At 47.7% G+C, this 16,242-nt stretch overlaps 1 protein-coding gene across 1 annotated transcript in view; it reads left to right on the top strand.

Annotated features, from left to right (window-relative positions):
* HSPBAP1 (HSPB1 associated protein 1) overlaps positions 1-4,836 on the top strand; it is a 37,401-nt gene extending 32,565 nt beyond the window's left edge. Inside the window, exons 7-8 of the mRNA XM_071435276.1 lie at positions 2,167-2,277; positions 2,488-4,836. Of these exons, the coding sequence (XP_071291377.1) occupies positions 2,167-2,277; positions 2,488-3,045 (669 nt within the window). The 3' untranslated portion in view covers positions 3,046-4,836. The remainder of the gene's footprint in view (positions 1-2,166; positions 2,278-2,487) is intronic.
* The last annotated feature ends 11,406 nt before the right edge of the window (positions 4,837-16,242 follow it).

The raw sequence follows: 16,242 nt of genomic DNA, 5'->3' as shown, positions 1-16,242 counted from the left end.
CTGGAAATCTGCAGGGGAAAGAACACATGCTTTCAGCTGCTGTTCCAAGACCAGAGAATGCATTTCTCATACCAACATCAAACCAAGCAGAGCACAGGAACTCACTTGGGTATTTCCCTCATGGAGAAATTTTTGAGGTGAAACCTGTGTATTTAGCAAGGACATCAGGCCCACAGCCCGGACCAGGCTCTCACACAGCCCTAAATGCAGTCAGGCTGTTTGCAGGGCCAGAGAAAGCACCAATTATATTGTAGAGCAGCCACTTAAGCCTGCCTTGAATTTGAGCCTTTGAAGTAATTCAGAGGAACTGGCTGTGTGCCTTGGGCTTGGGAAGGTCCTGATGTCAGCACACACTTGTGCCCTAAGCTGGGCCTCACAAATTGTCCCCCTCCGGAGGAGCAGGCTGTGGTGGGATCAGCTTGGCTGGTAGCTCCCAGGTGCTGGGGTGGGGCCTGAGCATTTCTAGCTGTTCTTATGTGTTGCAAGGAAAAAAAAGACCTCTGTCATAAAGGTCTTGCAGAAGTCACCAAGATCCTGTTTGGTGCCAGCAGGAGTCAGTTATGTGTGGTGTCATAAGCAGAGGAGTGTTTAGTGGATCTTGCCAATAAACAGCACGCACCCTCCCCAGATATCAGTATCTGTCATGAGCAAATGTGGCTATTGCAGCCCAGGTGAAAGGTCCTTACAGAAACCACCCCTGCAGCTGATGATGCAGCATTGTTTGTGAGGTGTTGGGCACTTCCATCTATAAAATAAATTCTGACATGGATTCTGAAAGACAATTCTGAGAACATTTGCATTACCAAACCAAGCAGTTCTTGCTCACAGCTGTTACCAGCTGCTTTCATATTGACAGATGTGAATCACACCAACAATTACAGTCCCAGTGAAACCATTAATTATATTGGCAAGAGTCTAGAGTAGAAATTTAATTTGTTTTCAGCTGGATGTGAGCTACCCAAAAGTATTCCTTGCTTTCTAACATACTATCATGCAATCAGTACAGCCCTGTTGTTCTGCAGGCCAGGATGAATACCAACAATGCAACACCTTAAATAGTTTCCACATGTCGATACCAAACTCTGTATTTTGCTGGTTTTTTATACAAGGCCATTTAAAAGCCTAGCATCCAAACCCACGAAATACCAAGAGCACTTCCCCCTGCTTCTATCCCAAATTCTGCTTAGGGCTCCAGGACAAATTGTTGCCTTCAGCCCTCATACTAGCCAGATGTGTGGTTTGCTTGACAGGTTCCCTGGAGCCACAGTTAGACTGGTCAGGGCTGTGGGTTGACCATGTTGCATCTTCCCTCCAAAACAAACACATCTGAGCATCTCAATTAAATCAGATATATGCATCCACTTCTAGGTACTTGTCATTGAGATAACAAAACCACCATCCTGTTTGGAGAGTCTACCATTCCTTCTGTATACAAGAAACTTAAATGGGAAAGAAAGCCAAGATCCTATAAAGTTTTTTTTCTGCTATCCTAACCTAGCCAGTATCCAGCTGTCCAAGGGGGGGCCATGAAGGAACTGAAGGCCTGAAACAAAGAGTCTATTATTAAGTTAGTAAGTCAATTTTCAGTTTTGCAGGAGAGTTTTCAGAGAAAATATGCTTTTCCTTCTGGTGATGTTCAAAAGTGCAGCAGTTTGTCAGCTGCTGTTACATGATAAAATGTTTCCCAAATTTCCTCAAGATTCACTTTTGTGCTTGTGTAGTCCTTAGATAGCTGCTGCCTTGCTATAACATCCTGTGTGTTTTAATTGCTTAAATTAGACATAATATGTAGATATAAAAATGTGCTATGTACTTCTATGGCTCTTCTAAAGAGCTGTTTAAATGCACACATTAATTAAATGCTAATATTGCATTATAATTTCAAGCACCAGATTCAATTAACAAAACACTAATAAGGGAAAAGATTATATACACATACTATTTTTTGCAAATCCTTATTCAGATGAGCAGTCCCACCAAAGCCTGTACTGTCACCTGTTTTGGGGGCTGTGCACAGGAAGAGAGTCTGAAACCTTCCACTGACTTCATATGCATGAGTGTGGCTTTCAAACTAAGGCCATCTATGTTTTTCCTAAGATCTTTCAGCTTTCTGCAGAGACCCATGAGCTAATCTATCCCCTAAAACCTTCTGTTCTCTTGAGGCAGGATGCAGATCATGAAGCCCGTGTAGAGGAGGCAATAACTCGAATGCTGGTATGCGCCATAAAATCAGCAGAAAATCCCAGTGATGGAGATCTCTGGCTAAATCCCACGGAGGTAAGCCTTCTACTGCTCTCATTATAGCAGCAATAACAAAGAATTACTGACATTTTGGTTAGCTCCCCCTGAGTCTTTATGCTGCTTTGAGAAAAAGAGTTTTAAGTTCCGTCCCTTCATGTAGCAAAAGTAATTCATGGAAAATAATCACGCAAGGCTGAATCGAAACATTGCTCCTTTTAACTGAGTGTATTCTGGGTGTTTTCTTAGGTTGAGGCAACATCCCATGAAATCAATCTTCAGTACCTGAATAAAGCAGTGTCTGCATACCTCAAGTGTCAGGAGACAAGTGTGTCAGGACAGGCACGTTCCAGCAGCAGTGGTGCAAAGCAGAAGACAAACACCTCGTGCAAGAGGAAGAGAAGGGAAGTTTTCGGCTGTGAACCAGAGAGCTGCACATTACTAACCCAGGAATGTGACTTTCCTGCACCCAAAACAGAAGAGCTGCAGAAAATACCTTTTGGGCCTCATCTTATTCAGGTTTTACCAGAGTCTCACAAAACCAGTGTGGTGGGTGCAGTTGCAGTTGAAAGTGATGGTGGAGATCTTCTCCATGAAAATGAAGAACATTTTGGAAAATTACAGAGCAAGAGGAAGAGATTGCTAATGAGTTATGACTGTGAGACAGCTGCACATCAAATGGATTCAGACTGCAGTCCATGCACCTCACAAACAGCCCTTTCTACCAATGACTTGTTAGACTGTCTGGTTAATCCTCGTGTCATCAGTTTAGTGGCTCAGCTGCTGTTGGAGAGAATGAGAGTGTGATGCTGGAGTGCTTTATCATTGCTGAAACAGAAATCAAACAGCAGCCTTGTTCTCCATGTTTAAGATCTGTAATAATTGAATGTTCCATTTCAAGTAATTTTTAGGTACAGACAGACACAGTTAATGGTTAAGTGCAGGTTGAAGTTGAGCTGAAAGAAGAATAGCTGGTTAGTGATGGCTGGGAAGAGAAAGGTATGTTTAGTCAGGGAGCTGCTCAATGTTATGAACAAGAGAGAGCACACACAGTCACACTCCCACTGTGCTGTGCAGGTGGGATCTTCACAGTGTTCTACAGCTCTGAGCTGGAAAACAAGTATAGCTTGATGATGGATAGCAGAGGGAGTGCTGGGACATTGTCACAGCAAAGGGGAACCAAGGGTGGGAGCAGATAGACTGACTGTAGACTGCAGTCCTTGACCACATTTAAAGTAAAATGGTCAATAAGCAATCAGTTGATTACATTAGAAATAATTTCAGGTAAACCTAAACCTCAGCCAAGAGACAATGCACTCAGTAATGCATCTACTTCCTCCCTTCTACTAAATAACTTCAGTTCTGTCACAAAGCTCTAGGTTGGAGTGAGACAAAAGCCCTTAGCAAGAAAGCAGCCTTTAGCTAGTTTGGAAACTCTTGAAGGTGAGAGAGTAAGGGCATTGGGAAGTTCCTGCTATTATTTATTTAAAGCCAGATGTGCACAGTCCCCTATCTCTAAGAAACAAAGCAAAACAGCTATGATTTTTACCTCTGTCCTTCTCTTTACCATAACAATCAAAATGTATTAATTTTTTTCTTTTGGTTGTAAATGGTTGCTGTACAAGATCATCCTTTCTTCAAAGGATAGTAATCCTTGGATGTGTTTTTGAAGGCTGGGTTGTTCTTTGATTGAAATGTAGGGAACATGAAATATAGGCAAGAAGTTTGTTAACTCTGAATCTATGCATGGAGGCTTGAACAAAACCTGGGAAGAAAGCTGCTGGCATCTTCCAGGATGCTCTCACCTCCTCTGATTTCTGTTTGTGGTGGCAACAGAGGCATTCTCCCTAGCTGCAGTTTCAAGAGACAGCTTCAGGGACAGCTCCTGTGAAACCTTTGCTTTTAAAATGTCTCTTTGCTTGTGTCTGCTAGAGACCAAGGAGCCAGTTTCTATCATCAGCCTGTTCCCATAGTCCTAACTTTCCACCACCAGCACTCCAGCTAGTATTTCCTTTGCTTGGTGTGTGTTCCCTGCTAAATACATGAAGCTAGTGCTGTTTTCACGAAGATCACCTTCCACTAATTTATAGCTGAAAAATCCTGATTGCAAAGGTGCTTTCTCTCTGCTTTTATTCAGATTGCATTGTTGGCAGGGCCCTGATGAGTTATGGTAAGGGCTTTAGATATGCACCAGTAGATCAGAAATTCAGGGAACCTTGCCATTTCAAAAATCTCCCCAAAAACCTAATACACTTGGAAGAGGATTTAGTTGAAAAGGCTCAAGGGTTCACGTTTAACAAGCACAGAAACCTTACCCTGGTAGAAACAGAGCTGTGTGTGTAGTTAGCTGGAGACCCTGGCTTTGAAGAGTGGCTGTGAGTTAGCAGCAGAGGCCACACGAGCTCCATCTCTGACCCACAAATGGGCAGTTTCCAGTGTCCTGCTCTGCCCTGGTAATTGGGCTCAGACCGTGGTAACACCTCAGCAATGTGAGAAAATCCACAGTTCTTGTTTCATGTTTCTACACCAAAGGGTCTCAGCGGGGCTGCACCCTTGCAACCAGACCAGAATTTAATAAACAATCCTGTTGATACAGTTCCTGTTTGTGTGGTGGCACTGCTGTGACAAAGGGATTCGGTCAGGAATCACTTAGGAAACATCTTGGTCATCTCTGCTGCCTTTAGTGATTCACCAGGCTCATAGGGAGCTGTCTGTGGAACAGGGCAGACCCATTTTGAGGCACAGGCACATCTCAGCAGAGCTGGGTTTAGCAAGACCCTGCTCATGTCCTACTGCTGGGCTTGCCTTTCCCAGGCTGACCAGAGGGGCTGGGACCAGCTAGAGAGCTCTGCTGCTGGGAGCAGTTACACTGGGAAGGAAGAGTTACAAATGCCTCATTTTAATTCACTGAGCAAAAATAGTCTTGCAATAAAAAAGCTTTTATGTCTAGAACAGATAGAGGTGGGGGAGGAGAAGCACAGGCAGTAAAGTGGAGGAGGATGGCAGCATCATCTTCCAGTCCCCACAGTGTGAACTTGCTTAGCTTAAGCTTGCCTCCCAACACATAGATCATCTTAACATACCCCACAAAATCCACACTGAACATTTCATCCCAGTGTATTCCAAATGACTGTCCTTGGAAAAGCTCACTGAACATGTCAGGGGTCTCTGTAGGACTTGCCCTGATCACATGCCTGTGCCAGAGGAGCCATCTCAGGCTCAGTGTAGGAGCAGCAGCATTCTCCCAAGGCTGAGCTGTGTTCAGTCACATCCCTCACCACTCCAATCACACCCTCTCTGTCTGGGGACAGTCACAGTTTATGCCTGTCCAGGTGCAGCCCATGATTTAAGGGCCAGGCTGTGGCCAGAAGCCATTAAGCCAAGGGGACAGGGAGAAGAGCGAGTGAGGCTGTTTAGGATGCAAGGCAAAAGCACCAGAAGGACTTTGTGTCTCAGAGGTGCAATATAAAATCTCAGCCATACACTCTGCACACGGGGGCAGAGAGAGAAATGACCACAAATTCAGCAAGTCACGTATGGCAAATGGCTTGTGCACAAGCAAGAGAAATTTATGGCTCTGACCCGATTTGCAGCGTGCCGAGCGCCACCGTTCCTGACGCTGCTTCTAAATTCATGGCCGCTGTGTGCAGAAGCTCAGACAAGTTTCTACATATTCATAGCGTTAAAAATAAATGATTCCTGATCTCTCTGGTGACAGCCTGTCTCCAAGAAGAGCAGGAACCCAGTGCTAGCCCTCTGCAACTGCTGATAGAAACTTTCTCCCCAAGAAGGAGCATTTCCCACTCACTATCAGCAGTGGGCACGGCAGCAGTTGAGATCATAGCCCAGAGCCATCACCGGGGTGGTCACAGTGGTGACATCGTGTCATCTCTGCTGTAGCTGAGTGACAGTAAGAGATGGACGCTGCAGGGACTGGTGTTGAAGTCAAAGCCTTGCTCCAGCCCAGGGCCAGTCCCAGCAGCAGGATGGAGCAGCACATTCATCTCCCCACACACATCCAGGCTGCTCTTGGCTGGTGGAGACCCTCTGTGTTCCCTGCCCCAGTACCAGGTTTGCAGAGTGGTTCATGGGCCAGCCTGGGTTATCACTCCTGGACTGACTGGCATTGCTACTCACTGGCCCTGAGCACCACCCTCACTGAAAGGAATCTGCAAAAACCACACCCAGGTCTGACAGTCTCAGCTCTCAAGTGAGCAGGAAGGGAAAACCCCAAATAACAACCTCTTCCAGAGTTTCAGTCTTCTCTGGAAATCCTCCCCACTAAATTTCTGTAGGTACCACTGGGTTTCACAGTGCTACTGCCCCCATTTGCGTCTCCCAGAATTTCTGCTGTGGCTAAATTTTCTTGATGCCACAAGAGCAGTTCAACTGCAGAGCTGTGACATATGTTATCATGTAAAATTAACCATAAATTGAGCTTTTAACTAACAAACATGGCATATTGAAGAGGCAGAAGAGAATCCTTCCACAGTGCTAATTGCCCTTTAAAATAAAAGTAGTGCTACAATTCAGTCTGTTTGCCAACTAGTAAGCTCCTTGCTGTGTTTCTCAGCTGCAAATGTGAGCTGTTTGGGTGTTTGGCATGAGCAGGCTTCCACTCATGGGAGTTTCCTCCATGGGACATTTCCAGTATGGCTGATGGGGAAAGACCTCTGCAAACAAGTGGCCTGGTTTTACCATCTGGTTCATCCAGATGGGGGAGGGAAAGGATCCTAGATCTCCTGTACCATATTCTTCTGTCCTCCAGACAGAGAGGCCTGACCCACAGCAAGATGGGGACACACTTTGCCACGCTGGCTGAAGGGGCAGTGGGATGATGGCATCTCTGACTAAAGAGCCACACATTTCAGAGCTGTGTTTTCGGTGACATCCCAAGTGGATGCTCCCACCAAACATTAATTTCTCCATCTAATTAGTGGGGCTCGTCCACCTTAGTGGGATGACTGGGAGCTGGAAGTTCTGGTCACCTTGGAACAGCCAGTTTGGGAGGAACACAGCACCCAGGGCTCCAGGGGGAACTGTAGGGCTGTGGGGACAGAGGTGGCAAGTGCTGTGCAGCAGTGGTAGGGAAAGGATTTTTGTGAGTCTCCCAGAGGCTCAGAGAACACAAGCAGAAACCCTGGAGCTCTCTGACCTCCCAGTGCCCCTGTGCTGAGGGACCTGGGGAGCCCTGGAGCTGGTGAAAGTGTCTCACAAGCCAGAAGTGTTGCTGTGCAGCCAAATCTCACACACATCACAGCTCTCCTGGTCCTTGCATTAATTTACAGGGGCAGTGTCATAGAAAAGACATGGCCAGCTCCCTGCTCAGTACCTATTACAGATTCTTAGTGAAACCTAGCTCTAGGTTTTGAGGGCACAGACTTTGCTGCTTCCAAAGCTCTGGTGGTATTGTCCCAGCAATGAGTTCTCATTCCTTGAGATGACCTACGAAAACCACTTTGTGAAGGTCTGAATCTGATACTTTCAGTGCTGAAGAACTTTTAAATCCAATTTCACAGCAAAAGAGGTGGCTCCACGCCTTTCCAGATCAGAAAGGTTGATTGTAAAACAGGTTTTTATCTCCCTGGTAGATACTTGAATCATGTAGAGTCACTCTCCGTCGCATCACTGCATCAGGGAGGGTGTATGAGCTTCAAGGGCAGCTAAAGAGTTAAAATTGTTCCTGAATTCCTCTCTCACCCCCACCACGTCCCCTCCTCCTACTCCCCAGAGCCTGGGCTATGCCCATTGAAAGCACCAGGCAGTAAAACCCTTCCCTTCTGAGCAGTGCCAGGCTTGTCCTGTGCCCTGGTGGGACACATGAATCCAGCCCAATTAGCAGCAGCCCTAACAAAGCTGGCTGAAAAACCACTATTAAAATGAAAGATGGTGTTGTGTAAAAAGAAGGCAGAGCAAGTGAGGCTGTAACACAACTTATTGCTGTCCCCAGAGGAGCCTCATGACTTACAAGGGACTTGGTGCCTCGCCTGCGTTTCAGCCCCTGCTTCCCCAGGGATGTAATGTATTACCTCTGCATTTGCTGCGAGCTTTGGGGGTCTATCCAAAGGGATTAGGATCCCTGCCCTGGTTAAGAATGCAGCTTTCTGCCCCCCTGGGATAGCTCACTGCAATGTGGTTTGTTCCTTGTTTGCTGTTGCTCCCTTGAGTAGAAACTGCAGCATTGCAAACATCGATGCCACAGAACACATGTAGCTCACCCCTGCTTTGGCCATGACGGGCGTCTCTGCACAGGCCAGCAGCCCCATCTCCCACGCAGGCTGGGGCCCTGAGGACAGCCTTGCCTGGGTGAGCCTCCTCTCTGCCCTGCTGGCAACTCGATGGGATCAAAGATCTCCAAATCACCAACACCAAGCATGTGAATAGACCTGACTGCCCCCAAGTTACATCCATGAGGAGGAGCCTTGTGGGCAGTTCAAGGCAAGAGCAAGGCCAGCACAACACATCAACAGAAGCATCCTTAGCCCTGTGACTGCTCTCCTGTGTCTGTCAACCATGTTATTACCATTATTAACTCAAAAAGATGTTCAGAGCTCTATCAGAAGGAGCACTAGAACAGGAATCAGTGGAAGACAAGCCTGTCCTGGCTGGGGCAGGAGAGCAAGGATGAGATGGCCATGCAGGTCTTTTCCATCCCTTCTTCTTCAGAAAGTCAATTAGCAAGGCATGGTAACAGCATTTGTGCAGTCCCTGCTTGTGCTGATTACAATAAATTTTGTCCTGCATGTTAAAGTCAGAAACATCTCGCATCTGCCAAGCAGCAATCAGGACCAATTAATGAAGATGTAATTTCCCCAGATGCTGCTATTAACATAATTCACCGTGTTCCTAGCAACATGAATATAACTAACCCAGTTAGCCACAACTCTCATCATGTCACACACACCAGGCTGCCCTTGCCCTCAGAGGAGCTTCCCTGTCCTGTCCCCAGCCACATCCACAGGGCTGAGGGGCAGAGCCACTCCCCATCCTCTCTCCTTGGGGATGGGTTTGGGAGCCATGGACATGGCCCCCAGCCCAGTAGTGCCAGAGGCTCTTCTCAGGGGCAGGACAGCACAAGAACCCTGACACCCAACATGGTTTCCAGGCCTCAGCTGCACCTCCAAAGTGATGGGGGACACTGCAGCAGACCTGCCCCAGCCCTGGGAACGGCACACACCTGTGGGGGTCAAACACATGGCACAATTCAGACAGTCCCTTCATGCAGGGTGCCCTCCAGCCCTTTTTCCCAGGCTGATTCCAGGGTAATGATGTGGCTCATACACAGCTCTGCCCTCACCACCACCCAAAGCACAACAACTCACTGTGGGGAGCAGCAGGTCCAGCTGGAGTCAGGGGAGATCCTCACCCACGGGGGCAGCCCTGCAGGCTGGGACCAGTGTCCATGGACAGAGAGACATGAACAAGATCCAGAGCTCACCACACCACAGTCCAGCAGATGGGAGCAAACAGATTCCAGGCTGAAGAAATGGGATGATGTAATGCAAGGCCCTTGTGAAGAAAGGCTGAAGCCAGGACTGGTGGCTGGGCTGAGCTGCAAGAGGCTCCAGTGCCCTGTGCAGGTGTGTGTCCCAGCTGAGTCTGGGCAAGCCATGAGGGCCCCCAGGAGCTCCTGTGATATCTGTGCTTGCCACGGGCTGGGGACAGGTGATGCTCCTGCTGCTGATGGGGAAGGCCAGGGGCAGTGGGATTTTCTCCCCTGTCTGTCCTACCTCAGCTTTGCTGCTGCTTCTGAGGAACTCAGGGTGAGGAAGAGGAGGAAATGAAGGTTCACGTGTTCAGATCAAATTTCAGGGTTTATCCAGTGCTTTGGTTCTTGAAGAGTTGAGGCAGAAGTCTCATCCTGTGCCTGCATCCCAGTCTTGCTCTGACCTGATCATTCACCAGATGCTGGAAGCAGGAACTGGAGATGCTCTTGGGAAGGACCAGGCCTCCCACAGCGCCCTGGGCCGTGTTTTAGCAGAGAAGCTTAATCACTGTCCATGCTCAGGGCTGACACAGGGTGCAACCACGATTGTTTACACAAATATTATTTCAATTTTCCCTGATTTTAGAGAATGGACATTTTCAAGTGGTCAAAATTGGTCAGAAGCAAGTTTCATCCACATGAAAGGACTTATCATCTGGAGGTTTGGGTTGGGTTTTATTTCATCATTCCACATTTTCAGTGTAATTTCACTTTAAAAAAACCAACAAAAAACCTATGAGCAGCATTTCTGAAAAGCTCAAAAGAATTGGAAGGGCTTTTGTTTCCTGAGGGAAGAGCCCCTGGTTTCTCTCCCAGCCTTTATTTCTGGTGAGAGAGAAAACAAGAAAGGGTATGTTAAAAATTAATGAATGCTTTTTTTTCCCCCCACAAGTGTGGGGAGTTTTCAAATGAATTTAAACTATTCAGTTCGTTCTTTTGATAGCTTTGGTCAATAGGGAGTTGATTTCCCAGCCAGCTCTGGGAGCACCTTGAAACTTCTAAAATTTGGAGAAGCATTGACCAAATCCCATTTCCTAGTGTGAGGCCACTAGTGCTTTAAATAATTCATCTGGTTTCCTGCAGATTGATTTAACTCAAATCACCTGCAAATTCTAAGTGTAAAAATGTGGGTAATCTGCTGGGTCAGAAAAAGCAAGACATTTTAATGAAAGCATAGACCTCTCCAAACCAGTGAATAGTTTAACAATTACCTGATATAATAGCACGTAAAAAGATGCTGTGGACAAAGGTGAGATCATTCTTGTAAATTAAAGTGTCTGAGCCACAATACTTCTGCTTTAATAGTGGATTTAAGCTGAAGCGCTGTAAAGCGATGATAGAACGGTCATTGCTTTCGTGTAATTAAGGGAGAATAGAGAATTAACAAGTGCTTCTGCGGAGGGCCGAGGGAGGGCTGCCAGCTCCTCACGGCTCTGCAGGATGCTGTTCTGGCTCTCCTGGGGCTGGTGGGACAGCCCAGGGCAGGCGGGGGATGTGGGGGCTGCCCCGGCCTGGGCAGCTGCGGGACCCCGCGGGGGATGGAGCCCCAGCCCGGCCGGGAAGGGCCCGGGGCCTGAGGGACCCCTTGGCTGTTGCGCAGCCTCCTTTCTTCCTTTCCACTCTTTCCACCCTTTCCAGCCTTTCCAGACTTCTCTGGAAGGCCCAGCCGCCAGATCGGGATCGCTGCCAGCGCCAGAAGCGTCCTCCGAACATATTTTAGGGCGTTTTTGTGCGGTGTGCTGCCCTCTCCTAGCCTCTCCCCCGGGCGGGCGGGCTGGGCCCGCCTCAGAGGCGGCGGAGCCTCAGCCGCGCCGAGCTGGGATCAAACATTGCGCGGGAAAGGGAGCGACCGGCTCCGTGAGGGGCCACTGGGGCACGGCCGGGGGAGACCAATCCTGCACAGCCAGGGAGTGGCTTCCATGGCAGGAAGAGCCTTCCTGCGCCCTGCTGCCGGCAGCTGGAGAGACCCGGGAGCAGGAGTGCCCCTGCCCGTTGCTTCCCCTTCCTCAGCCCACTGCCCTTCGTACCCCTTTGCTAAGGGATGCGGTTTGGTCCCCAAACACCAGAATGGGTGAGGTAGAGACTCTGCGCTCTCAAAAGGAGGAGCCTGGTTCCCCATCATTACCCTGCTTTCCTCTGGGCATTGGGCCCTGCCTGCTCCCACCACAGGGCACCCAAAACTGTGCCAGCATGTCCGTGCAGCTTGGGGCTGCAGAAGGATCCTGTCCCAGGAATGCCAGCCCCACTCATGCACAGCACGTGCCAAGGCAGCTTTTTGAACAAAGTTTACTTCTTTTTTTTTTTTTTTTTCCTTTTTTTGTGCCACAGTAATTCTTTTATTCCATCAGCTACAGAAAATCAATGTGTCTTTTCAGTTAGAAGCCCTGGCTTGAAGCTTTCAGTTCCTTAAATCATCTTTGTGTGATTTAAGGGCAGGCGAAATCCCTCTCTGGTGCGAGGTGTGTGATGCCTTCCCAGGAGAAGCCCCGCCACAGAAAGACAACGTGATGGCACAAGATGCAAGAGGGGCTGAGCCCCCATCCCTGCCCTTGCACCTCACTGTCCCCTCAGAGACCCCACAGAGCCCCTCCTTCCCCAGTCCAGGACAGGGGCTCTGTCAGGATCAGCTTCTCCACCTTCCTCACACCTCTCAGCACCAGTGGGGTCAGTGCTGCCAGGATCCCCAGCTCCCAGAGGAGCCACTGAAACCACACAACATTCTCTTAACTTGCAAACACATGAGCTTGGGGGGAAATGACTCAAGCACAGCAGACAGGGCTGCTGGGAACCCAGTTCCAGCACTCCTGCTGGCAGCAGGAGTACCCACATAGTCATCCAGCCAGATGTTATTAAAGCCTTGATCAAATTAAACACAGTGAGCTTTTAAGTTCACTCAAGTTTTTAGTTACCCAGACTAAATTCTTCAGAGAGGATCTGCTGATTGACAGGTTACTTTTTTAAAATTTTGGCAGCTTGCTGGGTTGGAACATCGGGTACCCAGCCAGGGGCTGATGGTGGGATGTCTACAGGGTCCATGTGTTTCCCTAATGCTTTATGGACTTGGCTGAAACAGCAGGAGGACATGAAGAACCCCAGAAATAATTCTTTTAAATCCTGTTCTGAAGGCTTTTCCCTCCTTCCCACGTTCAGATTCATTTATTTAATTTCCCCCATTGAAATAAAGACTAATGTTGCTGAGTTGGAAAGCACAGCTCTTTTGTCTCGCCTTGCAAGGAAACAAAATAGCCTTGCTCCCTTTTTAATGCTCATGCATGAAAAATCTCCTGGCAAAATCTCCATTTATCAAGCCAGATTGAAGGGCACACAACAGAGGAGCTCACTGCTCAGTGCCTCTTACCTTGTACCTCTGTTTGTGCTCAGAAGTGCTGTGATTAAGAAGATTGCTTTTGCTTTTAGGTGTCATGGGACAGAAAATTTACAGCAAGGGGAAGCAAGGACAGGGGCACAGCTTTACATGGAAATCAGAGCATTTCCAACAATTAAGATAGAGGCAGCAAGTTTGAGGCACCTAGTGATTTCCAGCATTGATCTGGTGTGTGTTCCTTGTCACCAAGGGGCACTGGAAGCTGGTGGGGACAGAGAGCTCGGGCTGGGTTTCTGCTGGTGCAAACGCATCATTCACCAGCCGGTCTTACCACAGGGGGCTGCTCCACCACATCAGCAACACAACAGGAATGCCTTCCACCAACCTCAACACAATCTTTTAAACAATTATTTATAGAATTGATAGAGAAGTCAAATAATCCAAATGAATGATAACACTTAAAAGTAATTATTTGCTACAAATGAACACAAATTATTTTAATACATAATGCATTAACTCCAGCACAAGGGAAATTCATCCTAATTAGAGGTCTGCTGGGGCTGTGGCACATCATGAGGGCACTTGGCTTTGGGACCTCCCTGAAACCCTTTATTGGCTATAAATCGATATTTTTTCCCTCCCATATAAATTCCTCATAGCTTTTACTTTTCAGTAGCACACATCCATGATGAGCTTTTCCTTTTTGTCCATTAATTGCTCCATTTTGTTCATTTAATTTTAAGGTGCAATAATGGAGGGACACAGCCCAGCCATCAGGCTCATCAGCTCTACAGTAATTTTTCCTTGCACAGAAAATCTGTAGTGAACAACAAGAGTGTTTTAATGCCAGCCTCACTCTGCCAGCAGCCAAATTTGCCAAAAAGGGGGATGAGGTATCCACAATGGTCCTAATGGCATGCTGCTCCAAGCCCTCCCAAGCAAACCCCATCACTTGGCCAAACAGGGACCATGCCTCAAATCCATCATCAGGGCAGATATGGATTGTGGGCATAATGCAGTTTCTTCCACCTGATTCAATCACTGCATAATTAAATTACCTTCTCTGGCATCTATTTATTTGTACCAAAAGCACACACTTTCCATCTTTTATTTTTATCCTTCCAGGCAGCTGATGTTGGACGATGCAATCAGTGGTGACAGAAAGGTTCTGTTTCGATTAATGAGAGAGCAAAGTTCGGGGGGGAGGAGAGGCAGAAAAGCCAGGACGGAGGAGGACTTGTGATAATTCAGGGTGATTATGGCTAATTGCCCTGTTTTGCTGCCAGTTGCAGTTTCTGAGGCAGAACTATCAGGCTGTGAAGGTCTGGAGATGTCCTTTGGACAGGCGCAGGGAGGGTGAGATGGCTGCCCAGTTTTCCATGGGACTCACTGTGGTCCCACTGCTGCTCATGGAGCCCTGCCAGGATGCTTGGGGCAGGGCAGGCAAAGGGACAGGGACATGGCCCTGACAGACCAAGCCAGCAGGAGGGAGGAGGAAGCTGGATTTGGGGTAGAAGCTCCATAAGGAGCCAGTTGCCAGCGGTGATCCTTGGTGTGTGGCCATGGCGCCGCATGGGCAGACTGACACCAAACCCAGCCATGGCTTCTGCCAGCACATTTTTCCATGGAGAAAGTCAGAAACTGCCTCCCTGCCCGCAGCATCGTTCCTCCTCCCCTCCCTCCAACACGGCTGGCTCGGTCCCTGAAGTGTGGTGGCTTTTGTTCCTTATAAACCCCAGTGCTGGCTGCACCCCTTCCTTTGATGGACATGTTGGTTCTCAACTCCAGTGACACCTCATGGCAAATGGGTCCAGCTAAATATTTCCTTTAGCTGTGTCAATGCTGCAGCAGTGTAACCATCTGGCTTTGCCTCTGGAGCCTGGCTGGTGTGACCATGTTTGCTCTCCTCTAATCCTCCCCTCTCACCCTCTACTGGCCTCATCTCCATCACCCCACTTCACTCAGCCTCTCATTGAAGACAGTGAAATGCCACCTTGATGGACTCCAACAGGAGCAGGATTGTACCAAACAGTTTATATTTTTATTAAACAAGGCACATTGACTGCTCCAGCTTACACAGATCATCCTTACCCTGGAGCTACACAAGACAGGAACACCTGGATTGTGGACTCCCTTGGCTGCCTGTTTTGCTCGAGCATGTGTGTGACATCCTCACACTCACATTAGCTTATTTTTCAAGGCAAATGATTTGCTTTTGGAAATTCCCAATCCTTAGGAAAGCAAAATTAGAAAAGACTTGGCTCCTTCCCAAAAAAAAACCACTTGATGTATGAAATGTTCCTTGAGTGTTGTGAGTTTGCCTTGCCCTTGTGTGGCTTAAATGTTGCACTAGGATCATGGAAATGGGGAGAGAGGTTTTTATTATTACTAGTTTTGCCTGTTTCTTATTAAGTTTCACCATCGCCATGGCCCCTCTGTCCAGGTGGGATCCTGCTGGTTAGGGGCCAACATCCCACCTACCCTCGGGTTTTTCCACCAGCTGCTGCTCACTGCTGCTCTTCCAGCACCACTGGGGGGACAAGGGGGATCCATAAGAGCATTTTTGGCCATCCCTGGGGGACTGGCCTGTACCAGATGGGTCAGGGGATGAGGTAGATGAGGGTGACAGGAAGAACATGGAAACAAGCAGGGTTCCCACTCCCAGGTGTTCACGTGCATTTGTATATCTGTAGAAAAATGTCCACACTGCTGAAAGCAGTGAGGGTAAGGAAGGACCCTTTTCCAGTTATTAATTAAATATATTATTTATTTCTGGGACCTAAAATTCTACCCATGCCTCACACCCTGTGGCAGCCATAGGAAGAGACCTGCCAAAGTCATCTTTGTGGAGAACAGAAGCTGGAAGTAACGGGAAGCTTTTATCCAGAGCAAAACCTTTGTCATAAAACTTCAGAAAACGAATTTCCTTTCAATGGATCCCCTGGAGCCTAAAAAATAAGTATCTGGGGATTCCTGTAGTAGTAAAAGTCTATAAAAGTCTTTGAAGCAAATGGGCTATTGAGGAATTATGTGTGGAAATGAATAGCTGGATTCCTCTGCAAATCCCTTCATGGAGATGCCCTGACATAATGAAGATGCAGCAGATGCATTAGTAGAAATCATCTTTTTAATAACTGCTATACCTTATGGTTTTCCTGAAGTGAAGGTTTACCTGATGAAAAATCCACTTAAA

Source organism: Agelaius tricolor, unplaced genomic scaffold (genome assembly GCF_023055355.1).
Source record: "Agelaius tricolor isolate 1412-34295 unplaced genomic scaffold, bAgeTri1.0.p SCAF_10, whole genome shotgun sequence".
Lineage (NCBI taxonomy): Eukaryota > Metazoa > Chordata > Aves > Passeriformes > Icteridae > Agelaius > Agelaius tricolor.
This window is presented reverse-complemented; position numbering and strand designations above follow the sequence as displayed.